The 27868-nt window shown below is 44.0% G+C and overlaps 2 protein-coding genes across 3 annotated transcripts; both read right to left on the bottom strand.

The window, feature by feature from the left end:
* Nucleotides 1-1084: 1084 nt before the first annotated feature.
* On the bottom strand, nucleotides 1085-9065 carry ube2v2 (ubiquitin-conjugating enzyme E2 variant 2). 2 transcript variants are annotated; one of them, XM_083653424.1, is made up of 4 exons: nucleotides 9037-9065; nucleotides 3669-3817; nucleotides 2153-2278; nucleotides 1085-1945 (listed from the first exon to the last, which is right to left on the bottom strand). In XM_083653424.1, the coding sequence occupies exons 1-4, from the start codon at nucleotides 9050-9052 to the stop codon at nucleotides 1799-1801; spliced, it is 438 nt and encodes a 145-aa protein (XP_083509550.1). In that variant the 5' UTR covers nucleotides 9053-9065; the 3' UTR covers nucleotides 1085-1798. The 2 variants fall into 2 exon arrangements, with proteins under 2 accessions (XP_083509550.1, XP_083509551.1); XM_083653425.1 differs by having other exon boundaries at nucleotides 1085-1753.
* A 403-nt stretch (nucleotides 9066-9468) lies between these two features.
* Nucleotides 9469-26572, bottom strand: mcm4 (minichromosome maintenance complex component 4). The gene is made up of 17 exons (XM_083653495.1): nucleotides 26539-26572; nucleotides 26187-26261; nucleotides 25328-25489; nucleotides 24634-24797; nucleotides 24337-24438; nucleotides 24131-24226; nucleotides 23859-23954; nucleotides 23573-23711; nucleotides 21840-22060; nucleotides 21573-21693; nucleotides 17034-17293; nucleotides 16068-16433; nucleotides 14659-14786; nucleotides 14133-14340; nucleotides 13446-13674; nucleotides 13012-13145; nucleotides 9469-10205 (listed from the first exon to the last, which is right to left on the bottom strand). Exons 2-17 carry the CDS (start codon nucleotides 26248-26250, stop codon nucleotides 10110-10112), a joined length of 2586 nt encoding a protein of 861 aa, XP_083509621.1. The 5' UTR covers nucleotides 26251-26261; nucleotides 26539-26572; the 3' UTR covers nucleotides 9469-10109.
* Nucleotides 26573-27868: the final 1296 nt, after the last annotated feature.

The raw sequence follows: 27868 nt of genomic DNA, 5'->3' as shown, positions 1-27868 counted from the left end.
ATAGGCCACAATAGGTCATTTTATACAGTGAGGTCAAGTTTAGAAAAATGGTCTCACTACAATGAAATGCTATGGGGACAAACATCATCACACAAATACAATTGGGCTCATTGAATCTTCAAGAGTCTCAGCTTTATAGTCATACCCAATGTATGCAATTCCAAGACTGCTTAGGGCCCCGAGTATGCAGAAATGTTAAAATAGAATAGGCAGAAATAACATTCATACTGCATGCCAAAACCTGCATCCGCCCCCAAAAAACAAAAATGCATGGGATTAACAGAAAGTGGGCATGTCTGCAAAGGGAGACTCGTGGGTACCCATAGAACCCATTCTCATTCGGACATCTTGAGGTGAGAGGTCAAGGGACCCCTTTGCCCAAATTTAGCCAAACCTTCTACCAATGGATGCCTTAGGTCTTCTAGTTTCATATTATACCATTATCTTCACTCTAGCATGCAAGAGCCTCTGAAAGACAGTAATTCGGCCAGGGATGCCAGCGTCCCCAAAGGAGCAGATGAGGTTAAAATGCAATAAAAACAGTGAGTCTACTTGTGATGCAACATGCGCAATCTGCAATGAATTCCCTTAAATGTATACGTTCGTTCATATCTATGCCCTATTTATGAATACAAAAATAAAAGTACTGAGCTGAAAAAGCAACAAAGGCCACATTTTCATTGAGAATTAACGAGGCTATGCTTTTCATCAAAGCACTGGAGCCTTACTGCACATCAGTTCAAATGTTCAGAGAGAGAAAACGCTACACAACACCACAATGGATGGACTATCAATCCTAAACAAATAGTGTGTTGTTCACCTAATAAGTATGCAGACAAATGGGGAATGCAGCATGTCATAAATTGCATTTATATTATATTATTCTAACGCGAGCAGGTCACTTAGTCAATGTGTGCAGTGTGGTGTCACCCTGCACCGTTTCATTAAGCTGGTTTCCATTACATGGACAAACAGGGCCAGCAGGAGCTTGATGGCTTGTCAGCTGAGCTATTGCCCGGTACAGGCCCTCTTGTAGGAGAAGTGGCTAAGTTCCTGTCGGCTGAAGCCAAGAAGACAAACTCACTTCAACTTTGGAGATTTATTCGCAGACAGTGATTTTTATTTCAGAAAATCACAAGTCAACACACCTGCCATTTTCACGAGAAGTTAAATGTGAGGGTTTCAGAACAAAACAGAACAGGCTTCAACGTCTGTTACATGTCAAAGAGCTGTAGAACAGAAACATTGGTATCATCTCAAATACAGATATATATATATATAAAAAAAATCTCTCTCACTTTGTCACACTACTTTTAGACTACAGCAGCCACAGTATTCAGCAATCGGCATGACATTTCAACGAACCCGCTAAATTGGACTAACAACTCAAAATGTGGCTTCTCTTCAACTACTTATTAGTTACAGAAACATCATACACACATCTTGCCGTTTGTTTCAGTGACCAGTCATTTGAGCATAAAACCGATAGGACTTACAGCCATTGCATGGTGCCATGCATTCCTCTTAAAGCCCACTTAAGTTGCAACATGTCAAAACGTAAAGGTTATAGTCAAAGTAATCTTAATAAAAAGGCAATAACTGTGCACTTGTAGTTTTCACTATCTATTCAGTGCTTAACTTCAGGGCCTTTTTTTTGTGAACGAGCTACATAATAAGAAAGTCCAATCTTGCTCTTGCAGACGATATTGTTGATGTGCGAAAGTGAGCCTCTCGATGCTTGACACAATTATTTCTAAGAGAGGAAGGTTTAAGACAGAGGGTCAAAACAATGTTACAATTAATTGCAGTAGTTTTGTCCTTCTGGTGGCTGTGGAAGCTTCATATTTTCTTTGGACATCATTAGACGCCTTAACTCTTGAAGAACAATTTTAATGCTATAAGAAATTTGCCATTTGGCTAATACTGGTATGCTACGTGAATCCACCTGTGAGACAAAAAGAAAAGAAAGAAAAACACAGTCATTGTGACGGCACCTGGGACAATGACTTGGCACACACACATCACACTTGCATACCAAACAATCTATCGTGCCGCTCTAAACAATATCTCAATGCAGAGTGCAAACTAATTAAATTACATCGTACCCAACAACACTCATACATAAACCTTTCGAGTTTGTGATCACACTTACCGTCCCGTTGGTATTATTTATCCCATTCATGCTAATTTTTGTTACAAATCTAACAGTCGGGGATGCCTCTGGGTATTTAGGTCCACATTCCACTTTCAGACTGTATATCCTGTTCTCATAATTAGTCTGGAAAAGGAAGCAGACAAAGAGGGAAAACATTTGCTTTGGTTACTGTATCTAGACGAGGTGGCTTTCAGCGTTTTCCATCTGTATTGGAATAGAGGTGCGGTATAATCCAGTGATTCCCAACCAGGGGTACGTGTACCCCTACAGTAGGGGTACTTGAGCAGCTTGCAGGGGGTACTTGGAAAGATTTGGGATTACAATTTATTTCCAAAACTAGAATGACCGCACCGCAGATATATGCCTCCGACAACAAGTGAGCAGTCGACATCCACGTCCGTCCAGACTTTGACGTTTGAGCCAAATGTGAAGAAATTCTGTCAAGGTGTTACTGAGATATGGCGCTACCCAAACTTGAACATGGCGTTTGTGAGGTCACAGTGACCTCGACCTTTGACCACCAAAATGTAATCAGTTCATCCTTGAGCCCAAGTTGGCATTTGAGGCAAATTCCATCAAGGCGTTCCTGAGATATCACATTAACGAGTGAGGTCACAGTGACCTTGACCTTTGACCACCAAAATCTAATCAGTTCATCCTTGAGTCCAAGTGGACATTTGAGGCAAATTCAAAGAAATTCCGTCAAGGCGTTCCTGAGATATTGCGTTAACGAGCTTGAAAATGATGTTCGAGAGGTCACAGTGACCTTGAACTTTGACCTGAACGAAATTGGAAGAAATTACGTCAAGGTGTTCCTCAGATATCCCGTTAACGAACATCGGACGGACGTGAGGACAACCCGAATCCATAATGCCTCCGGCCTGGCTATCGCCAGCGGAGGCATAATGATGAGAAAAAAATATTTTCAAAAGTCATTTCATAAGACCATTGTTAAAATGGCACGTGCACGCCGCAACTTAGTTCCCCCCGACAGGTGTCAACTGTTACATGACTGATAAATGGCAAAAAAAACATCCAGCTGCTGTCGCTCCAGATTCAGGTTTAGGGGAGTCTGGTTACAAAAATAAAAAGGAGGCCACGCCCACACACCGGCAGTTCAGTGAAAAATATATTTTGTATGGATTTATACTTGATGTCTGCTAAGTTTAAGGGGTGGGAGAAAATGTTTCCTTTCAGATTGAACACTCGTAGTCGGACACTGTCACATTGTATGTAACTTGCTTGAAGATTATTTGTTTTGGGTTTTGTCCCGTCTGCAGTTATACTGTTAAACTAATGTCTGAAAACAAAACAATAAAAAAGTATATACTGTATACTTGATGTCTGCATATTGCACTAAAAGATATAGAACAAATTTAGGAGCATCACCAACAGACATGAGTGAGGGGGTGCTATTGGCATGGCAAAACAGCTCAAGAGGTACATAAGACAAAAAAGGTTGGGAACCACTGGACTCTAACCTCCACTTCCTGTGCAGGCGTGTTTTGCTTACTCTTGCTGGGCCGATGATCATGCCTGTCCACCGTGTGAGAGTCATGTCTTCGTCGTCCTCAAGGCCCCAGCTGACGGTGCCATCTCCGACACCTTTCTGTCCCTCTTCAAGCTCTTCCAACAAGCGAAAATTGCGTGGAACTTTAACTCCTGAAATGACAAGAACGAACACAGCGAAATTAATTTAACTGATTTAGCAGAAAATAAAATCCACCATGTTTATGATTACATAGAGTGTGAGGAGAGATGGGCGAGGCGGATGGATTCGCGCCAGATCATGGGATCACACGAGAAAGCCATCTTTCCACGCTCCAATCTATTGATTTGGACCAATCAGCATCCTATGAGGCACCTACGGGCGGGCTTTAGGTGTGACGCCAGCGAGATTGAGAAGCGAGCCGTGATAGACAGATGGTTCATCCAATCACCTGCCAGCAATTTTTTGACAGTGCCTACTCTTTGAAACGGTTTCCGGAGTGACTCGTTTTAACATTATATCAAACTACTGTGTCAATGACCTGTGCTCTCTAACTCTGCATCCTTTAATGAAACATACATTCATCTTCCCAAACATGGAAGTAGAATGTGTCCAAATAATATACAGTAAGGATGGGAATGACATTCCTAGATGCCGGACTGGATGCGTTAAGACAAGCAAACTAATTGACACATTGGTTGAGTAGTTTGATATGATGTCCGACACAGCGGTGTGATCAGGTGTCACGTGAGGTGTGCACACCGCTGTCTACATACTGTGGAGTTGGGCCAAATCTGATACCTTGTTCACTGAAGATATCCGACACTGTTGAGCATCGAAGCTTTTTACAGTCAGCACTGTGGCCGTTGGCTGGAAGCAGTCGTGAGGTAGAACACGTGGGTGTATGCTACTACTGACCTCCAGTACAATAGATTATGAGTGACATTATCTTATTATCAATGTCATAACAGTTGAGTTGGTAACATCATCACCCAAAACGAGTTTGTCCAAAGTCTTCAGCAACTGGGAACATGAGGGTTTTTGTCTTCGTTCTCAGACCTTGTTGGTATTAAACACGCAGATTGACAGGTACAAGACAAGTAGCTGTGTAAATGATCAATCACTTACAGTTCACGACTGGAGGAGTGCTACGAGCTGAAAGGGCGATGACTCTTAAGTAAAACAACTGCTATTCAGAATCAAGATCCGGCTGACGAATTCACAAAAGATGAACCGAACAGAGCATCAGAAACGGGCCCACGCTTCAGGCAGGAGGAGAGACAGCGAAAACTTTTCAAATCCCCTTGTCACTGAATCTTAATTTCTCACTTTGCCTACTCCAATTTCAACGTTCATCACACATTACACTTTACAAAACACTTATAATGGACATTTCTCCGCTGATTTGCAGTGCCCCCAAGGGATTTACTTTTAAGCGGCAAATGAGCTCTTCTGTGTCCTTAAAAAGCATTTGTTCAGAAGTTGTTGTCGCTCAAGCCTCCAATCCTGTGACACCAAATAAACACACTGGCAGAGAAGCGTAAAATTAAGTGATTATAGCAAGTGTAGGGATGGGTATCGACAACTGGTGCTAATTGGTACCGGTTCCTGACTGGTCAGTAGTACCGAAATATCAATCAGCTCCTGGACAAACGGGGTGCTCGTTAACGTTAATTCATTCTAACCGTCCCGTAATGATAATGAAGCTGCCGGCATCAGGCGATTACGTGTGATGTTGCTTAACTGCGTGTTTACATTCTGTGCTCTGACGGCTCTCTACCACTCCTGCTCCATGCTACGGCTACACTATAGCGATAGGGAAAAGCAGACAGACACTAAGGTTGCTTTCACATATAAGCTGGTGGACTCGGTGCGATTCGGGTGGGTGAAGTTGCAACATTGCTGCGATTTTCATTTGGTCCGGTTCGCTTTCACACAGCAATTTGTCAAGCGCACCAAACATGGGTACACTCCAGGCGTAGTTGATAACGCAAGTGTACTCTGCAAGTGTTTCGTTCCGTTCCTGAGCGTGGAAGATATTTTGTAATGTGAAAGCTGACCAGCGGGGGAGAGGAGCAATCATATTCGGGCACAGAACGGAACGATACGAAAGCAATCGTTCCCAGTGAGAAAGCCCCCTGAGTACTTTAAAATAGCAGTATATTTGGATTGAGTACTTTAAAACAGCAGTATATTTGGATTGAGTACTTTAAAACAGCAGTATATTTGGATTGAGTACTTTAAAACAGCAGTATATTTGGCTTGAGTACTTTAAAATAGCAGTATATTTGGCTTGAGTACTTTAAAACAGCAGTATATTTGGATTGAGTACTTTAAAACAGCAGTATATTTGGATTGAGTACTTTAGAATAGCAGTATATTTGGATTGAGTACTTTAAAATAGCAGTATATCTGGATTGAGTACTTTAAAACAGCAGTATATCTGGATTGAGTACTTTAAAATAGCAGTATATCTGGATTGAGTACTTTAAAATAGGAGTATATTTGAATTGAGTACTTTAAAATAGCAGTATATCTGGATTGAGTACTTTAAAATAGCAGTATATTTGAATTGAGTGCTTTAAAATAGCAGTATATTTGGATTAGAAGAAAACTAGATTCATGATACAAGGCTGAATATCGTTTGAGCCGAGAGAGGCTGAATATCGTTTGAGCCGAGAGAGGCTGAATATCGTTTGAGCCGAGAGAGGCTGAATATCGTTTGAGCCGAGAGAGGCTGAATATCGTTTGAGCCGAGAGAGGCTGACCTGCAGCCGGGGCCGGCTGGCAGGCTGCCCAGTGATGATTGTCAGGGGGACAGACAGAAAACTCTGTCCATGAACGTGACTTTGTTTTCTGATAGAATATTATATTGTTCTGCCAACTCTGAATACAGAACAACAGCGAACAGTGACTTGTTTTAACTTCTTTACTTGTTGTAACTCACGGCGAAGTTACATCCAGCCAGCTGTTGAGCAGGTTAAGTTGGTCCACATAACGTAACTGACCCCAGCGTGCTGGTTTGCTTTATAAAAAATGGGCGTGATTTCTCCAGCCTCGATGAGGAAAACGGTTTGTAAATGAATATGAGCCTCAGAGATTCTTTGATGAATGCATTCTGGTTGTTGTAGGATTCTCCTTAAGAGCGATATGGGGAAACTACAGACGTTTTCTCAGTTCTCTTTTCATGTCAAAGACCCTTAAAATGAAAACAAATTAGACCACGGACCCCCATTTGATAAGATTTTGTCCCAGGGTCCCCCATCTGATGTTATCTTTTGTGACGACCCTCTCACTCTCCTGGCCCTGTCTTGCAGGAGCCTGGTGTTGGGGTCATTAGGCTGATTGGGTAAGAAGACCTTCAGACCATTCAGTCTCTCTACGTCCTCACTGATGCACCTTTAGAACAAAAGGTGCATCGGTTTGTAGTAGGGATGGGCATCAAGAATCGAAAATCGATAATTGATCGTTAAGGAATCGATTCGATCATGTAGAATTTTGATCAAATTATTATAATTTTTTTTGAGGACTAGGTTTGGGTGGAATTCTTTTCTTCTCTCCCCTCTCCATTGGGGAGGGGTGGCCCGGGGCTAAGGGCCGGTTTTTGTGCAACCGGCCCCAGGCTCTTCCGGCTCCCTTGATGATGTGAGGTTATGCAGGACAGGGCCAGGAGAGTGGGAGGGTCGTCAGACTTTTAGATGTTTTATTACAACCAAAGTCTCTTGCACACCTGAGAAGTCTTGTGGCAGGTGCGTAGGTGGAGTAGAATCACGTTGTGTATTAAATTTTCCAATTTTGAGCAAGTGAAGACAGTGTGCGGGTGTCCATTATTTTTCTAGATGTTTTATTACAGAAAGTGTATGACCAAAATATGCTGTCAGTGTTACTTATGGTTGGAATTCTAGCTAGTGAAAAAAAAATTACCCCGGCAGAGCTCACTTTGAAAACCACTGCTGTATGGCAGTGGTTTTCAACATGGGGTCCGGGTACCATCAAGGGTCCTTAAGGGTGTCCCATCATGCAAATTGATGAATTGTTAAACATCACAATTATTTCATTTACAAGTTTAGAGAATATAGAAGGCTGATTATTTTAATAATAGTTTCACAGTTATCTCTTTACCTATAGTCATGGGATTCATTGGGATCTGCACAAAATCATATAACAATTTTCTGATATTTATCTGAGGGACAAAATCTCATCAAATGGGGGTTCGTGGCCCTAAGGATTTAAATCAGGGGTCCGTGGTATGAAAGGCCTGAGAATCACTATATGGCAGCAGTTACTGTTAGCCAAATATGTCGCAAGTCAGGTTTAGCACATAACTTCCCTGTAGCACATAAGCCTCTTCTGTCATCTGAATCTATCTGTGTTTCCACAGTGGCAGCGATCTTGGACATTTTATTAGTGCAGAAGAAATAAAATGTGTGATTTCAACAAGCAGGCATTATTGCGTATTCGCTATAGCTACAGCAGCAACTGCAAAAGCGTTATTTGAGTTGCTGATTTATTGCAATTTCTAAACTCATGCTTCCTGGTGCCTGCTGACGTCTGGCCCCGTCTATTTGCTGAAACAACACGTGCAACTGAGATCAATTCTGTGCGTTTCTGTATATTGCCCTCATCACATCACCAGATACACAAGTATAACGCTATAACATTATTTCCTATTAGAAACACTGACTATTTACCTAGTTTTTTGTATGGACATTGGACAAGGCAGGCTCATTGAAAGTTGAGAAATATGACTTGTGCACTTGTCCATACCTGAAAATGTATTCAGTTAACGCTTTATGTTGTTGAATGAGGTGTGTCACGGAAGCAACGTGTTATTTTATGTTTAGCGTTACCTCTTCATTGGAATTGTAACGCTATACCATAACAGCATAGCTACACAACGAACTTACAAACAAGGCAATTAACGCTACATAATGACTTATTCTTCAGATCAAGTGACTTTGTTAGTTAACCTATTACCGATTGGTGCTGGAATATTCTAGCTCGCTTGGTTAGCTACGGCTAGCTCACCCGGCTGCGTTACAGTCCCAAATCCCAATTTAAATGTTATATTTAGATAGTTATGATACAAGTTCCTCGTTTTGCTAGCAGACCCAGAATTGCAATATGCGTGTAACGTAGCCCTCCCATTGCTACTCCGGGCTATTCTCAACGCCTTGCTTGGTTAACTAGGTTTGCTAACCTGCCAGTGTCATCAAATAGATGGCGCCCTTAAAGAGCATTGCTTACTGGATATGCTATTGAGAAATAACGACCACGCGTCTTTGCAAACATCTGAAGGGAAAAATAGCACGTTTGCTCCCTGAGACCATGTTATGGCTCACACCTCACTAACGGTGTCGGTGCCTGAAATGTAGTTTGAAGGCATACGAACCTGAGGAGGCCGCCATCTTCTTCAGCCAAATCCAGAAGCACGCACAAAAAACTGTGACGTCACACCAGTTAAAACAGCAGCATCACAGGCAGGTTTGATCACAGTTGTGCAACTTCCATGGAACAGTTACATTGTAACTCATGTTGTAAAAAAAAAAAAAAAAAAAAAATGACGTAACCAGAGCAGACACAAAACCAAAAAGTGACTAGTTTGCATCCCTGTCCTGTAAGCAGAAGAAAACGGCCCCAAACAGCTGTACAGGTTTACTCAGGCTCTCAGCAGGGAATCTGATGATAGTTTAAAATGAAAGTCAAACTGTTTAAATGTAGGACTTATATAGTCTGAGCTTTCCATTTTGTAATGAGACTGACAGGACAACTTATGTGGGAATCATCAAAACCCCAACATTTATTTTTTATCACATAACGGTCTATAAACATCTTGAGACAGTAGGAAACATTTTATTTCCCCCCAGTAACAGGTAGCCAATGCAAGTTGCAAAGATTCACAAAGAATTTAAGTCAACTGTTTGGCAATAAGTACTCATCTTTTAAAGGATTATTTGGAGACATGGAACATACAAAATGACGAAAAAAGTGTGCCTCAAGCTTGCTTGAACAGGGTTTCCAACATGGTGAAAGTTGTACAGTAGATGAAAGATAACTGCTTACATAGCACAAGTTAAGGTGTGTCTCTCAAGTCAACCGCAGCTGACAAATAAAGGAATGTATGTGGGATGCACTGAGGCGTGCAGTATGACACGCTACATACAACAGCAATCATCATCAATCATCAGACATGGAATACAAGCACTTTAAAATATTAGCTTGGAAAAACCTTGTATAATATTAATTGCCAGACAAAGCTCTTTTTTTTACCACAATGATACGACATCCCAGATTGAATGAGTCAGTGGTAATTCTGAATTGTGTCTCCAAAACCCAGGCTATTCACACATCTAAATCCCTCAGAAAAACACATGCAGGGGTTCTATTATACATTTTTTACAGCATAATGTGGTCAATACACGGACAGGTTTGAATCTGAAGACTGTACATAATTGCAGGGTGCCTTTAGGCGAGTAGACGAACAGTCTTTCCAGTGACTGTCAAGTAATCCTCATCAGCCAAAGCTCGGAGCGCCTCCTGGAACAGCTCCTTGGTGATCGCCTGAACACAAGGTGACAAAGCACAAAGTCACTACAGGAAACACTTTTACAAGACTAGGCTCGATTCCTCGGGTGGAGATTCTGGACAGACACCGCCCACCCACCTAGGCGACATCACTAATGACATCACAATTGCTCGACATCACTGATAACATCATAATTCAATGATTTATGACATCACCTCCATCACAAATCGTGACTGACACCGCCACAGACAGAGCCCACTTACCCAATTTTGATATGGATGGCATTTGTCACTTGACAGAAAGTTATCTACAAATAATCTCATAAGTGTCTTTTAACATGTTCACTGCCAATGACGAGATATCTCGTCAAGCAGAAACCAACGGTTGACTGCCAATGACGAGATATCTCGTCCAAAAAAAAAAAAAAAAAAATTTGATGGTGGGACGTGGATCAACGCCCCCCACGTCTCCTATAAAAAATTTGGAGCCACCGAACGTGTACAACCCATTCCACCGACCCACTAAGTGGCGACAGTGCTCTCCAGACTAGAAAAAGCCAAGCCAAAACTGCAGGGGAACGCGCAAGGAAACCATTATCATACTGTAAAATGGATTGGCGAAAACGCTTTCGCTTTCGCGCATTATCGCGCTGGGAGCTGGCGGTGGGGGATTGCAAATTTGCATAATAGATTATGCGTGCAACACACTTTGAAACACTGGCAGAAAGCCCACAATCGCACGCAGCTTCATTGCAGCTGAGCTCACAACCGAAACGACTCATGCAGACTCGCCCAAAGAGCAGCCGCCAGCAGCCAGGCAGCACAGACAGGCAGAGCCTCGCTTGTGACAAACGCTGCAAAGCCACTAGAGACACACCCACGGAGGGAGGAGTTTGGAGGAGAGGGGGGTTTCCTGCTGCTATGGAGGAAATTACTGTTCAAAACTATTGTTTAGATGTCTGACGTCTTACGCCAAAAATAAATGGTTAAAGTGACTGTTCTATCGAATTTCACAAAAAGCCATTTATCTCAGAATAAATTTTCAGACGCTGAAACCATGCTGTATTCTACTGCTAATGCCTACATAACTACTAACTCTACAAACTAACTCTTTTAGACAGAGAAAGCACACATTCTATTAGTTCTTTTGAGATCATTTGTGTTCACAAAATCTTAGCAGAAAAGAATCCTCGGCTCTTGAAAGATGAGCCAGAATCCTCAAAAAAAAAACTTGGCAGAACCTACCTACAGTATTGAAAAAACGGCTGGCAGTGAATGTGTTAAACATGAAATCTGGATCATGTCAGGCTAGAGAGACCAGGATATTTTCAGGTTTTGCCTTTCTAAACATGAGGGGTCTTTGTTAAGAAACAACTGGATATGAGCCGTTTTTTCTGCCAGTGGGCGTGGGCGGCGCGGTAGCATGTATCGAAAACAAGAAATGTGATAGGAAACAGCTTTAGCGAATTTGTAACCAAACTCCATTCAAAAACATGCCGTTTTAACAGTCCATTCCGACAACGAGGGGTGGCATTGTGCCAAAATGAGGCAGTCAAAATAGTGGTCGCACCGTCGTCAATCACTAGCTGTGTTTCCATTACAGTTTTTCGCAAAATAATTGCGATATTTCTCCAACTTCGACAATGTACACTTGCGACTTGTAGGCGTTTCCATTGAAGTTGAGTTTGGTCTGACGGCGCGCACACCTGAACGCAATTCCCCGTTACCAGCAGCTGCCACAGTGATTACGCATGGGGATCTGCCCCATATCCCATCCCCTGTATGCTCAAATCCAACCAATGGTCAATGCAAATCACAACATGAAGTTACAACGCATATAAACGAGCCTGATTATCAATTCAAAAGAACATGAGTGGCAACGTTGCCGGCTGCGGTGAATGCAGTGAGCGCGACAGGCAGAGGAAAAAAGGTAGCCTAATAGCCTACAACTGGTCCGATTTAGAGATGGAGGAGGGGGGAAAAGGCTGATATGGTGCAATAATCGGAATGTCGTGTATTATAATTATAACATTGCACCTGAAACGTGTGTAATGTATTACCGTACTCACAGTCACTGTATTCACTTCAGACAGCAGCACCGCACCGGTGTGTGCTTTTCATCCCCTCATCTCGCCGCTGTGCCAAATGCGCGCACAGGCAGCCTGTCACCATGGACCGATTTCTGCCATTACACATGATCTATTTTTCCCGGCTCCGCTTTTGCATGCCGTTTTAACGGAGTCCATTCCGACCACTCAGACGGATAATGACCTGCCACTGTTTAACTGCAGCTCCTTTTGCGCTAATCCGGATCTTACACCGGCGAGCGAGGTGAATAAGATACGGACTCGCGGGAGTGCGCGTAGGCCGGCTAATTGTTGTTTAACATGCAGGCCAACCGGCTAGGAGCGGGTTATAATACGGATTCCACTGCATGTTAAGAAGTGGCTATATAGTTTAATATTCCACATTGACTGAAATTTACAAATATTATTCTAAGGAATGTAAAACTGCATTGTATCCTTATTTAAAATACAATTTAAAATAATATTTTATTGCATCCGTAAGCGGTTCACTTCATATATAAATATTCACGTCAAGAGGTATTTTTAGATGCACTTTCACTGTTGAAAGTTGGTCGGTTTCTAATGATGCAGCATTATAAGGGTAAATGGTTCTGCACTGGCACAGTCAAATTAGAGAGGCACACTGTCCTGTGCTTTGGAGTGGTGTGTTATAAGTTGGAACTTGTTATTTCCTCTGAACACTATTTTCCCCCACATTGATTTCATATTGGTTTAAGAATAAAGTAGTCAACAGGTAGGTGGAAATAAATATTTACAGTTTCGGACTGTCCTCGGAGGTCATCAAACAGCTGCTGGTATTTCATGGCGGGCATCTTTCCCTTGGACTGGATCAGTTTCTTCAGAGCCTGGGCGACATCCTCCTTGCGCTTGCGGGCTGTGGCACTCATACCTGTGATGAGACAACAAGCAACTAGTTTACTCACCAATACATCAAGACGACGACTTATTAGGAATTCATATGAAGTTTGAGTGAAAAGAAATCGGTGCACGCATTAATGGGCTTTAAAATCCACCCTACAACAATCTCACTAAGCACATTACATAATTGCTTGAAAGCTGAGACCATCATGACTCAAAATGTCTGTATAACAAACTGCTAATATCCCAGAGGGTGTGGCTAATATACCAGAGGGTGTGGTTAATATCCCAGAGGGTGTGGTTAATATCCCAGAGGGCGTGGCTTGCTCACCTGTCGTGAGAATAGCGATGTCAACAAATCCTGTCCTGGGGTCTGTGGCCGACTGCTTGAGGGCCTCGCGGTGCAGCCGCTTGGCCTCCTCCACGTCGATGGTCTCCACCTTGTCAGAGAAGCGCACCTTGGCGTGGGCCTCGGCCAGGCGGATCAGGGACTCCAGCTGTCTGGGGTAGGCCGACACCATGCCGCGGCCGCTGCCTATCTTCCTCATCTCCACATAGGCCTGAGGACAAACATGGATAGCGTCTAAATCAACCTCAGCGGGGGCTCTGCAGAGCACGGTTGCTCACCGGGTGAGCATGCGAAGCATGTGAGATACAGGCATGCAAGGCACGCTAGAAATGAGCGCGCGCGAAGCACGCAACTTTTCTAAAATTTCTAGTACGGTATATATATATATATAATGATATGAAAAGCAAGCAAATCTGAGCATTTGTGAAGCAGTAAACAGCAAATGTTTGATATTTTTACTGATAAATGACTCAAAATTACAATCAATACATTTTCTGCCAATCAACTAACCGGTTAATGAGACTAATCATTTCAGTGCTACTAGTAAGTCAAGCGTACCGGGCCTGTTGGTATTGACGTCTGATTATACATATAGCTCAAAGAGTACCAGGTGATCTGACTGGGATGGAAACTCATAGAGAAAACGAACAGTATTTTAAGTAGGTTTACCTCAATGAGAGCCTGGCCGGCTTCCTCATTCAGTCTGGGTTGGATGTATGTGCGCGCATATGCAATGTAGTCCTTCAACACAGCCATGTCGAGGAACTCTTCCTCGATCTGCTCCTCGCTCTGGTAGTAGAGCGCCACCAAGTGGTGGGCCAGCCTGCGGTCGTAGGCCTCATCTTGGGGATCCAACATCAGGAAGATGAGATCAAATCTGATGGAGCAAGAATGATGACCTCAAGATGAGTGACAACAGATACGTCGGATAGAGAACAAACAAGCACGCAGAGGAACATAGAACGTGCTCACTAAATAGCTGCACAATTAATTGATTCCAACTGCAGTGGTATTATGTGCTCAAAGCGTAACCACTGCAGTTCTGCATAGGAGGCTGTCCAGTGTACAGATTCCATTCTGACCCCCCTGAATGATAAAATCATTAACAAAACTGCTGACACCTTTATGACCAATATAATATTAATACAGTGTTACATGGGGGTTGAGTGTGATTGTGCTGACAGGCAGTATTCACCTGGACAGCAGTGTGTGGGGCAGCTGAATGTTCTCAATTGTGGTTTTCTTGGGGTTCCACTGAGATTCAATGGGGTTAGCTGCCGCCAAGATGGAGGTGCGAGCGTTCAGCTGGCAAATGATTCCAGCCTGAAGGTATAACAAAAAGAACAGCAAAGTTAGAGGCATCACCTACTTCTCTCCTCTTGTAAGATGCTCTACACTCTACAGAAGCAGTCAAGCTTTTACCGTCTCTCCCCTCAGGGTTCCCCCACACACTTTCCAGGCCCAAATACCTCAAATTCAATGACCCAACACGAGATAGTTTGAGATACAAATCAAGGTTAATTACTGTAAGACTGAGAAGGTTTATAATGAGAACTAGGAGGTTTACAGAAGCTCACAGACAATTAAAAAGAGGGTGAAAGAGCGCGTGAAACCAGGACGCACAGACGGTGGGAGAGACACACGCAGACAGCGGAACGTAGGTAGCCTATTTACTGATAAGTATATAATATATATATATATATAAATATATATATATATATTAGGGCTGTGGCGATTCACTTATCTCCCGATTCGATACTATCACGATTCTTTCGATTTATATTGCGATTCTTAAGTATTGCGATTCTACGATTATTGCGATTCGATATTACGATTTATTGCGATTTTTTTCTTTTCTTTTTTCAGTTTGTTTGCTTTTTTACACTAGATTAGAACATGGGAAAAGTTGAATCATACACTAGAGACTGTATATTATATCATGAGTAGGGCTGGGCGATATACGGTAGTTAAAAACAGGGGCGGACTGGGAACATAATTCAGGCCGGGCATTAGATACCAAGCAGGCCAGGCCGATATGGGCCGACACGCGTGAAATTTGGGCCGTTTGAAGCCCAATTTGGGCCGTTTGAAGCCAGATTTGGGCCATTTGAAGTCCAATTTTACAATGAGATGCACCCACTTTAACCCTGAAGTGTAATTATTACTTCAGACTAACTAATAAAGTAATAAAACCACTAGTAAATCAGTAGGCGGCGTCTGGCCTGCTGTTCAGTGAGTGGCCTGACTGCAAGCACCCAATTTTTTTTTTTTTTTTTCAATTATCGATTCTGGAATAAAAGATCGATTCAAAAAATCGTGACATTAAAAATCGCGATACTTAGGTGAATCGATTTTTCCCCCCACCCCTAATATATATATATATCAAAATAACTTAAATTTCTCTGTTGTTTATATTCTTGCACAAAATATATAAATTCAATCACTTTCAATAAGCACTTTCCATTTCTATGCGTCTATTTAAAAAAAACTTTCAAGGCCTTGATTTTCTTCTCTCAAATTCACCAGCTTTCGAGGATGCAACCCTGTATCTTATGCCGCCCAATCCAGGTCCGCCTGTACATGTTGAAGCTTTCTCAAACCCACCTTGGCGATGGAGAGAGTCTGCTGCTCCATGACCTCGTGCAGCACGGAGCGCGTGCTGTCGCTCATCTTGTCGAACTCGTCGATGCAGCAGATGCCGTTGTCGCTGAGCACCAGCGCGCCCGTCTGCAGCACGAGCTGCCGGGTCTCCGGGTCCTTGGTCACGTAGGCGGTGAGGCCCACGGCGCTGGAGCCCTTGCCGGACGTGTACTGGCCGCGCGGCACCAGGTTGTACACGTACTGCAGCAGCTGGGACTTGCTGGTGCCCGGGTCGCCGCACAGCAGGATGTTGACCTCGGCGCGGAAGTTGCCCCGGCCCGTCTGGCTGAAGTCCTTGCGGGTGCCGCCGAACAGCTGCAGCAAGATGCCCTGGGGGACGAGGGGATGACACGTTACTCGCAGGTCCCAATCAAAAATAGCACTCTCAAAAACAGGGTCCCCACACCACCTTAGACATCAAATTCAACAAGTTTTCAGGCCCAATTGTTAAAAAAAATAAAAAAAATCAAGGCCTTGATCTCCCCACCCCCTCAAATTCACAAACTTTCAAGGATTTCAAGGAACCGTTGGAACCCTGCAAAAAGCAAGTCACACTACTAACACCAAATCTTTATGATTTGAGATGGTACGTGGTTATGCTTAACTTGCGATACAATCCAATACAAGATAAAGGGTTCATAATGTATTAGAACAATAAATAAAAGTCTGACTGTAGAGAATTATGTTTATTTCTGAGCCAGAAATCTCTCACAAATGTTAATTAAAAATATATAATTACAAAGCGTAAATGATATAATTTGGATGGAGAGCTTGTGAAACTGTGATGGGCACACCATCTCATCTGTGATTACTACAGCAGAATAATGTAGCTAAATATCAAAATTCATTTTTCTGCCCCACGATGCATCGTCCCATACATTTTGTAGTAATATTGTTGAACAAGACTACACATCGTTCCTTCATGCACACCTTCTTGATGTCCTCGTGTTCGTAGATGCTGGGCGCCAGGGCGGAGGAGAGGCGCTCGTAGACGTCTGGCTTGGCTGCCAGCTCCTTCAGCGTCTGCACGCGGTCCTCGGTAAAGAGCTTTTGCTCCGCCTCCTCGTCCAGCCGGTGCAGGCGCTTCTCGTCCGTCTTGCGGAAGTGGATGACGTCGATGTGGGTCTTGTACACCGACTTCACGTTGCTCTGACGCGGGTTCACGCGCATGGGGACCGCTCGGTAGATGCCTGCAGGGGCATTCGGGAGGCAATTAAAAATGGCTGTTCCTGAGTGGCACAATCTGCGATTTCTGTCACTGTAGAGAACTTGCAACACCATAGAAATCGTGCCTTAACAGAGCCAGTGTTGTAGCTGAGTCGAGTCGGACTCGAGTCAGAGTCTTGAACTCATTTTCAGGACTCGTCTTGGACTGGAGCATTCATGCATTCGCACTCGGAAATTGGAGACGACTACTTGAGACGATGTCTGGCATCATCCCCCCCATGTCCAAGAGTTTAGAATATTTTAGTCGTGCTTTTAATCTGCACATATGGATGCAAAACTATAGTTCTGCTACTGGCGTTGATTTTATTAGTAATTTCGACACTTTCTGGAATAAGTGGGTCCTTTTTAAATATGATGGACTGCATCCTAATCAGAAAGGAACAAGAACGCTAGCCAGTAATTTTATCAATTGTATTGCTTTTAATCTACACTGACGGTTTCCCCAGCTAGCCCCTGCCCAACATTCCAGCTCTGCTTCCCATACCCCCCTCCCATTTAATGCGGTTCATGCCTGCCCACCCTGCACTTCCGGTCAACTTCCCCTCTACTCTCCTGTCCTCTCTCATCACTGCATTGGCTCCCCCTGCTGGCCAAATAATCTCACTGCGCCTCCTTCTCCCTCCCTCCCGCTCATCACTATCACTTCTGTTAATTTCACTGGCACTACACACCACCTAAGCCCCGCCATTAATTCTACCCCCTGCATTCCCACCATTAGCAGCCCTGCTGCACTTTCAATTCCAATTTTATCCTACCCTCGCCGCCCTGTCATTTCATGTCACCATGCCAATACTTTTTCTTCCAACAAGGGTATAAATAAAAACAATCACATTCACATTAAACCGACTCCCACACCCCCTCAGTCCTGTAATGTTTCTAATTTTGCAGGAGGGCTCTGGAACTGCCAGTCAGCAGTTAACAAAACGGAAATAATCTCAGCGCACGCCCTCTCCCAATCCCTTCACTTCCTTTCCCTCACTGAAACATGGATCATACCTGGCAACACCGTCACCCCCGCAGCTCTCTCCTCCGCCTTTTCTTTCTCCCACACCCCCCGAGCCGTAGGACGCGGAGGGGGGACAGGACTCCTCATCTGCTCGGACTGGACCTACACTGTTACACCTCCCCCCCATTTATCCACTTCCAGTTTCGAATTCCATGCAGTCACTGTCTCCTTACCTGTCAAACTCTTCATTATCACCATCTACCGCCCCCCCGGACCCCTTGGCCTATTTCTCGAACAACTTGACCCCCTCCTCTCCTTCTTCCCAGAAAATAACACACCACTGATTCTCATGGGAGATTTCAACATACAGACATCCACTCTTCACTCCTCCCACTTCCTTAACTTCTTTTCCTCCTTCGACCTCGCCCTTTCAGTCTCCCCCCCCACTCACAAAGCTGGAAACCTACTTGACCTCATTTTCACCCGCTCCTGCTCCACCACCAACCTCACTGTCACCCCTCTCCCTATATCTGACCATTATTTCATTTCCTTCTCCCTTCCGATCTCCAGCCCCCCCACCCAGCCAACCCCCACCCACTCTATCACCACCCGTCGCAACCTCCGATCCCTTTCTCCGACGACCCTTTCCTCTGCGGCCCTCTCCCTCCTCCCCTCAGCCCAGCAATTTTCTCTTCTTTCAACTGACATAGCCTCCACTTTGCTCCTATCCTCTCTCTCCACTGCCCTCGACTCCCTCTGCCCCCTCATCACCAAACCCGCCCGATCCTCACCCCCCACCCCCTGGCTAACTGAACCCCTCCGAATTCACCGCACCAAACTCCGAGCAGCTGAACGAACCTGGCTCAAATCTCACAACCCCACCGACCTCACAGCCTACCACCTCATCCTCTCCAATTTCACTGCCGCTGTCTCCCAGGCTAAAACCTCCTTCTTCACCTCCCTAATCCAGTCTTCTGCCTCCAACCCCAGCAAACTGTTCTCCATCTTCTCTTCCCTCCTCGACCCCCCGTCCCCCCCTCCCTCCTCCTCCCTCTCTTCTGACGACTTTTCAAACTTCTTCACCAAAAAGATTCAAGACATTAGTTCATCCTTCCCACCCCCAGTCCTTCCCATCATCAACCAAATCTCTCCACCCCCTACTTCCTGTCTCTCTTCTTTCTCTCCCCTCTCCTCCGAAGAAGTTCTGAAACTCATCTCATCAAACCGTGCCACCTCCTGCCCTCTTGACCCCATCCCTTCCTCCCTGCTTCAATCCATCTCCCCTGACATCTCCCCCTTTCTCACTTCCCTCATTAATTCCTCTCTATCCTCTGGTGTCTTTCCGACTGCACTTAAGACTGCACGGGTGAAACCCCTACTGAAAAAACCATCCCTCGACCCCACTGTCATTCAGAACTACCGTCCCGTCTCTCTCCTGTCATTCATTTCCAAAACACTCGAACGTGCAGTATCAAATCAACTTTCCACTCATCTCTTTCAGAACAACCTATCCGATCCTCTCCAATCTGGTTTCAAACCCGCCCACTCCACCGAAACTGCACTCCTCTCCGTCACTCAGTCTCTTCTTTCCGCCAAAGCTGCCTCCCTCTCCTCAGTTCTCATTCTTCTCGACCTATCTGCTGCATTCGACACCGTCAACCACCAAATTCTCCTCACTACTCTCTCCGACCTGGGTATCACTGGCTCTGCACTCTCTTGGTTCTCTTCCTATCTCTCCCACCGCTCCTATCAGGTCTCCTGGAGAGGATCCCTTTCGACCCCCTGCACTCTTTCCACGGGTGTCCCTCAGGGTTCTGTCCTTGGTCCTTTTCTCTTCCTTCTTTACATGACTTCACTCCGCCACATAATCACATCCCATGGTTTTTCATATCACTCATATGCCGACGACACCCAACTGTTCCTTTCCTTCCCCCCCTCTGACACTCAAATTCAATCACGGATCTCGGCTTGCCTCACAGACATTAGCACTTGGATGTCCAACCACCACCTCAAACTCAACATTGCAAAAACCGAGCTTCTCCTTTTCCCTGCCAAAGACTGTCCTGTAACTGACCTCTCCATCTCCTTCAACAACACTACTGTCTTCCCCTCACAAACAGCTAGAAACCTCGGAGTCACTCTTGATAACCAACTGTCCTTCACTTCCCACATCGCAGCAATAGCCCGGTCCTGCAGATTCGCACTTTATAACATTCGTAAAATTCGCCCGTTCCTCTCCAGACAAGCAGCTCAACTCCTCATTCAGTCACTCATTCTGTCACGTCTGGACTACTGCAACGTTTTACTGGCCGGTCTCCCTATTTCTGCCACTCAACCACTCCAACTTATACAAAATGCTGCAGCCCGTCTAGTCTTCAACCTACCAAAATTCTCCCACATCACCCCGCTTTTCCATGAACTTCACTGGCTTCCCATCACTGCACGGATCAAATTCAAAACACTTGTTCTGGCATACTCATCAGTTCACCTCACAGCTCCACCATACCTACAACCTATGGTCAAGTTCCAGAGCCCTCATCGCACACTCCGACCCTCTACCAGCTCAGCACGCCTTGCCCCTCCCCCCCCACGTGGTTTTAACAGCTCCCGATCACGACTTTTTCCCCATCTTGCACCAAAATGGTGGAACGAGCTCCCCTCCGCAATAAGAACGGCCAAATCACTACTCATTTTCAAAAAACAGTTAAAAACACATCTTTTCAGTCTTCATGTTGCCCCCCTGTAAACCCTCTCTAGCTCCACCCTCTATTGTCCTATGCTCTTTTGTTTGTAAATATATTTTAATTTAAATTGCTGTTTTTACATTTTTGCTGTACTGTGTTGTAATCCTGTTGTATGTCGCTTTGGATAAAGGCGTCTGCTAAATATCAATAAAGTAAAGTAAAGTACTTGGATTCGTTACTTGACTTTTTTGTAATAGGCCCTAATAATTAGCATAAGACATTGATAGCTATAATAATTAGCATAAGACATTGATAGCGATAATAATTAGCATAAGACATTGATAGCGATAATAATTAGCATAAGACATTGATAGCTATAATAATTTGCATAAGTCATTGATAGCTATAAAAATCACGCCTTTTTCAATTTCGTGCAAGGGCAAGCACATGTGCTCCACCTATATCTGGATTCATGCTCATGTTCAGTAACGCCGGACTGGGACTCAGGTAATGGGGACTGGACTCGGACTCTTCTTTGGTGGACTTTGACTCAAACACTGGGGACTCGAGACTGGACATAGTGACTGGACTACAGGCCTGCCAACAGCTTACCAGTGATGTTTACGCGGTCCCCTGGCTGTACTTTATCCACCAGGTCGTTATGGGCGTAGATGATAGTGGTGTGAGGGGTCTGACCGGCGGGCATGTCTTCAGGAGACTCTTGGATTTTGACCTGTTTTAAGCAAAGGGCACGGTGTGAACAGACTGCCTCGCCTTCATAAACAGCAACACTGCACTAATTAACATTTGGCCATCCTTGTTGACTATACTGTAAGCAATCTGCCCCATTAACAACCTCGCGACGCCACCCGAGCTCACCATCTGTTTGTCTGAGAAGGCGGAGCGGTTGTGAATGAGAGCCAGGCTGTGGGTGGTGTTGCAGTTGCGACACACGGCGGGCTCGGCGATGCGGCCGCGGTCCACCTCCACGCGGGCGGTGAAGGAGCACACCTGGCACTGGAAGAACGCCTCCTGCATCTCCGGGATCAGCTGGGAGGTGCGGATCACCATGCCGCTGATGGTGATCATCTGGTCGATGTCTGTGGGGGAAGGGGTAAGGGGGGGGACACCTCACGTATCAAACCATGGTGGAATCTTCACTAGGGCTGCAACTAATGATTATTTTAATTAATCTGTTGATTATTTTCTCGATTAATCGATTAGTTGTTTGGTCTGTAAAATGTCAGAAAATGGTGAAAAATGCCGTTCTGTGTTTCCCAAAGCCCAAGATGACATCCTCATACGTCTTCTTTTGTCCACAACCCAATGCTATTCAATTTACTATCATAGAGTAAAGAAACCAGAAAATATTCACATTTAACACATTGAATGCCAGCCATGTTTTCATTCCTGTAGGTAAGTTGTGCCAGGGGTGTTTTTGACGATTCTGGCTCATTTTAGAGACAGCCGAGGATTCTTTTCTGTTAAGAATTCATGAACACCAATCATCTAAAAATAACTAATAGAATGTGTGCTTTCTCTGTCTAAAAGAGTTAGTTTGCAGAGTTAGTAGTTATGTAGATATTAGCCGTTGAGTACAGCATGGTTTCAGCGTCTGGAAATTTATTCAGAGATAAATGGCTTTTTGTGAAACAGTCACTTTAACCATTCATTTTTGGCATCAGTAAGACCGTCAGACATTCTAAACAATAGTTTTGAACAGTAATTTCCTCCATAACAACAGGAAACACCCCTCTCATTCACTCCTCTCATTAACTCCTCCCTCCGTGTGTCTTCTCCTCCTTCCTCCTGGCTGTACAGCGGGCGTGTCAGAAGCGCTTTTGCTGCTGCCTGCCTGTGTGCCTGCCTGCCTGCTTGCCTGCGTGCAGACGCTCCTTGTGCGAGTCAAGATGGGCCGGGGAATGCGTGGGCGATGGGCAGATGTTGATTCTGGCCTTTCTGAGCTGTTTCAAAGTGTGTTTCACCTATGATCTATTTTGCAAATCGCTCTCCGCTCTCTGTGTGCTGCTGCCGGTGCGCGGCCGCTCTCAGGCAAGACAGTGGATTACTGTAAAATCGCCATGGCATTTCCTTGAACGGCTTGGTCCCGCGGCAGTTTTTTCTTTGATTTCGGTCGTCTGGGGGAGCACTGTCAACACTTAGTGGGTCGGTAAAATAGATTATACACATTATCTTGCTCCAATAGTGATCTCGAAGATGTAAAAGTTGTTGATTGATGTCCCACCGTCAAAAAAAAAAAAATGTTTATCTAAGACGAGTAAACTCGGCTCTGGCACTTAAGCGTTGGATTATGTAAGACGAATTATTTCGGCTATGGCACTTAAGGTGTTAAGAAGCTGGAATCAGAGAATTTTTACTTTGCTTAAAGAATCACTCAAACAGATTAGCGTAATCGACTATCAAAATAAATTTAGTTGGGGTTTAATTTAATAGTTGACAACTAATCGATTAATTAGTGATGTAATGTAATGTAATAATAATGCAGCTCAAATATTCACATCATTATAATATATTTCAACTGGCAGTAATCATTAGTATGGCATGTTTGCTATCTGGTGAAATGATCTCCAGAGCTTCATGAGTCCACTCACCCTCTGGGTTGAGGCTCCTCATGTTTCTGGTCTTCAGGGCGTTGTACGGGCGCACCTGGATCTGGTGCTCCAGGATGGAGTCTGGGAAACGCTCAAAGAAAAGCTCATTGACGGCCATGTCGAAGGTTGGGATGACTTCCTGACAAACGGATGAAGAGATGGGAGATGTCAGACAATCATTTGAGAAACCATTTGAGAAAGTATTATTTAAATCAAGAAGAAAAGGGGGAGGGGGGTGTCGTCACACCATGAAAATAAAAGATGAATGTGAATAAAGGGATATTACTTGTGGGTAGCAGATGAGCTGCCTGTAAAGTTCGGCGTCAAAGGACTGGATATGGCCGCAATTCACATTCAGTACAGGATCACCGACCACACTGATCTATAAGACAACAAAAAGAGAACTATTGTTAAGCTTCATTCTTCATTAAAGTTGTATAAAGTTGCAGATGTAAACCAGTGAGTATTATAGATTGGCCTAATCAATAACACCCAAAACATCTGAGCAACAGAGCCCACAGTGAGAGAGAGAACAGAGATAGGATTCCAGTGCAGCACCTCCTCCAGCTTCTGCATGTACAGCGGCTCATTCAGATCCAGACCGGCGTTCTCATCCTCTTTGGAGGTCGGGTCGATGAACCTCTGCAGGAACCTCTGGAAACAAAACCACACACAACATTGAAACACTAACTCAACTCTTATGAAATGAAAATAGCTTTGATCTTGGATTAGTTTGACGGTACGATTACTTTCTGCTTTCATACCTGAAACTTCTCCTTGCAGGTTCCTACATTGACGTCAGTGCCCCAGATGACCAGCCTCTGTCCTGCATTTTGCTCATTGGCCACTGCACCATCGGCACTTGGCTGGGAACAGAGAATGAACAGCACTGTTAGCGGCCATTGTTTTGATTTTCAGTCCTGTTTACTTTGTGTGGCTGTATTTGTGTGAGAGAGAGAAAAATGCCAATTTTGTTATGCTTTCTCTGGAAATAAGTCAAATATAAAGTTGAATCAAATGATAATGATAATTTTCTGAATATACTTTGCCCATATACTGACCGGCTCAGAGTGAAGATCCACCTGGGGAGCCTTCCTGACTGATCCCAGGTCAGGTCTCTGTCTGGCTGGGGTGCCACGCACACCGCTGCGGGGCGTCCCCTCCACCCTGGAGCTGGGGGTCCCGTACTGCAGAGGGGAGCTCATGTCCACTTCACTGGGCTGGACTATTTAAAAGAAAAAGAAAATTTGCAGTTTTTGTATTTTTATCATAATATGCTGACATAATCAGCAGTGTGTCACAACAAAAGGTTAAAATTCAGGCAAAGGACAAAAATGCAGAGAAATATACGGAGCGCAGAGCATGGCGCATTATATTATGGATCTGCATGATTCACATGAGTCACATTTTCAGCTCGGAAAAAAAAAAGCAGGATTTCCTGGTTAATCAGGAAGAATCACATCCCTGAAAATTACAATCTCATTAACATTGCAGTGACTAATACCACAAATAACAGAGGGCCAAAGCACCACCAGCTGGTCTCCAGCAAAAGGAATGGCTATTATGTAAAAGGCTAGATGATTATGTAAAAGTATATTTCGAGAACACATTTCACTTTCAGTAATATTATTGATACAGCCACAATATGAACAATTCCATAGGAGATTCTGAAAGAAAACAACAAACAATGAATCAAATAGGGCATACTTGTGGTCCTTTAGTGTAAAAAGGATTCAAAAAGGAAAGTGTATGTACCCGAGCGCCGCGGGCTGGAAAACAGAGAGGTGTCCTGGGCCACAGCGGGGCTGGGCATGTCGGTGGGTGGGGAGGTGGGCATCATGGGCAGCAGGTCGGCGTTGGATGAGTCCTGATCTCTGCGCCGCTGGGAGGGAGGGGAGATGGGGCCCTCGCTGCCGGCTGAGGTTACACATGAGAGGAAGGACAAGTTAATAACACCGTTGCTCTGCAAAAACATTGCAAACTCCCAATCTTGGTGAATTTCATATTTGGATTTCAGTTGAAGGATTCCATGCTCCTCTGTGGGCTGACAGAATTTCAAACCCACATTGGATAAATAAACTAAAAAGAAAGGTGATCAATGTGAAAACAAGGCCGTTTTTCCATAGAGAGTTTAGAGTAGAGTGATGATAAACAACATCTACAATCACAAGGTCTCAACTAACACTTAACATTACAGGGTTTCCAATCCTTTTTATAGATGAAACTCCATGACCAAATATTAATGAGACTGAATGAAAGTAAGCATCAACTACACTAAGTTAAGCATAGTCTGTTGTTCACTTTGGGTTAATATTACTTTTAACTATCGAAAAAAAGGCTGCAAATAGCAATGTTTTGCTCCAGACTGTCCCAGATGCAGACACAGGTTTAGTGACATTTGACAGTAACGTTATTCAAGAAACACAATTAACTTAATGACTTTTCCCTTTTCTCATTTTGCGAGGTTCTCCAGGCTTGGTTTTCCAAGAATGTGAGGACTTGAAAGTGCATTTAAGATTTCATGGCATAACGGTCAAAACCTTGAGGATTTGACAAGGCCCCTAAGGTTAGGCACTGTGAGATGCTGAAGCCTAGCTAAGAGATGTAAACTTACGAGTTGATGGGTTGCCATCCCTTTCACGTTTACGACCGCCAGGAGTTGATGTTGGGGAAGACATCGTTGTCAGTTCTAGAAAGGAAATGGATAAAAACTTACAAAATTAAGCGACGCTAACAGGCTCAACTGCAAAGTCTGCCGCAGTGATGACATGTGGCTGCTGGTAAAACAATAAGCCATACTCCCAGTGTCTGAACTGTCTTTAGTTTACACTCAAAACAATAAGCGCGCAAACAACACCTACATGCAAGATCCAGAAAGCAGCTTCTGTGTAATATATATGGATCTTTGATTAGATAAAAATCGCCAAGGACTTTATAAATTAAACTTGAATACGTTCTATTCTTACCAGTCTCTTGTGTGTACGTCCTACTGCAGCAGATCTGGCGCGAACCGGTGAGCGACGTAATTTTCCCGGGAACTTTGCACCAATGGCAAGCCAGTTCCTCCTGTCAACTTCCGCCCGGTTCGCTCACTGCAAAGGGTGTAGGTGTTCATTCCCCCCGTTGTTTTTCCATTCCACGTTGCAAAATCCTTAATGACGTCACGTAATAACTTACATTAAAATACAGCCGATAGATTTCCCTCAATATCAAATTTGAGATGTGATGCTGCTATTATTGCGTGTGATCCCATACACAATATTTTACCCTGTCTGATTTGGTTTCGCCCAACCTGACGCCAATTTCTCCTGCAGATACATTCATCGACCATTGGGTGGCGCAAGCGTCATTAAAACTTTCCTCGGAGGGACTGGAAAAGTACAGCGCGCTTCTTTATTCTAGGGGGGGCAATAATGAGCGTTTCCGAGAAGTGTAAAAACATGTGTAAGGTGAAGGTCACATATGATAACTTTCTATCTCGGTTTTCAACTGGTAAATTACCACTAGCTCACTATATAAGCATTTTTGCTACAAATACCAGAAAAGTTATCCCTCCAGCATTTTGTTCAATACAGAGCTTATCAGCTTCCTATCTTGTCTCAGTTTGCACTGTAAACATTATACAGTGCACTGCCTAGATTGATTTTTAAATCAGGCCTGAGATGTTGATTTAATCAACAACATAGGCCTACCACATAGGTGTGCATCACATGTCAATTATAGTCCTGCTGGGTTGTATTACCGAAAACTGTTAGAACATATTAATAATGCATAATAAATGGTACTGTTGTTCACTACCAGTGATACAGTAATAGCAACGTGTGTAAAGTATGAGTTCCAGTCATCCTAATGCAAACACCCATCAATATCAACAACCAAAACAATTATATTTTCAGGAAAGAATGAATGCGTGGATATATTTTAATGACTTGCATCAGTGTAGTACTCAATATTGTGTACTTGTATGTCATTCAGATGTATATCAGCCTAAAAGGCAATATAAACTTTTGGTTTTGGTGGGTTTTACCATCCTTCCAACCCTGTTTAAAATCACTTCCCCATGCTATTTTGTGCGTTGGCGTATTAAAGCGTGCACAGATCGTTTACAGAAATGACAGGCTGACAAATTAAACTCAATCCTAACTTTGTGGGCCTATGTAAACAACACAAGACCGTGAGTGCCTGTTCATAAATCGTAGTAAATAAAAAGTGGGTGGTACTCGCACACGCCCTTCTCTCTCCTCAAATGGGAGTCAACGCAGCCCTTGACTTTACTGGCTCACAGGAGGGGGAGGT

This window comes from Poromitra crassiceps, assembly GCF_964638095.1.
Source record: "Poromitra crassiceps genome assembly, chromosome: 17".
In the NCBI taxonomy this organism is placed as follows: domain Eukaryota; kingdom Metazoa; phylum Chordata; class Actinopteri; order Beryciformes; family Melamphaidae; genus Poromitra; species Poromitra crassiceps.
The sequence above is the reverse complement of the archived record's forward strand: the minus strand, read 5'-3'. Positions and strand labels throughout refer to the sequence as shown.

Coding starts and splice junctions, on each gene's coding strand:
- ube2v2 (XM_083653424.1), bottom strand. Junction 2,279..3,668: donor TGATCATCGGCCCAGCAAGA/GTAAGCAAAACA, acceptor TTCCTTTTCCAG/ACTAATTATGAGAACAGGAT. Junction 1,946..2,152: donor TAAATAATACCAACGGGACG/GTAAGTGTGATC, acceptor TTTGTCTCACAG/GTGGATTCACGTAGCATACC.
- mcm4 (XM_083653495.1), bottom strand. CDS start 26,250: ATGTCTTCCCCAACATCAACTCCTGGCGGTCGTAAACGTGAAAGGGAT. Junction 14,341..14,658: donor CCCCACACACTGCTGTCCAG/GTGAATACTGCC, acceptor TTGCTCCATCAG/ATTTGATCTCATCTTCCTGA. Junction 13,146..13,445: donor CATCGCTATTCTCACGACAG/GTGAGCAAGCCA, acceptor GTCTCATCACAG/GTATGAGTGCCACAGCCCGC.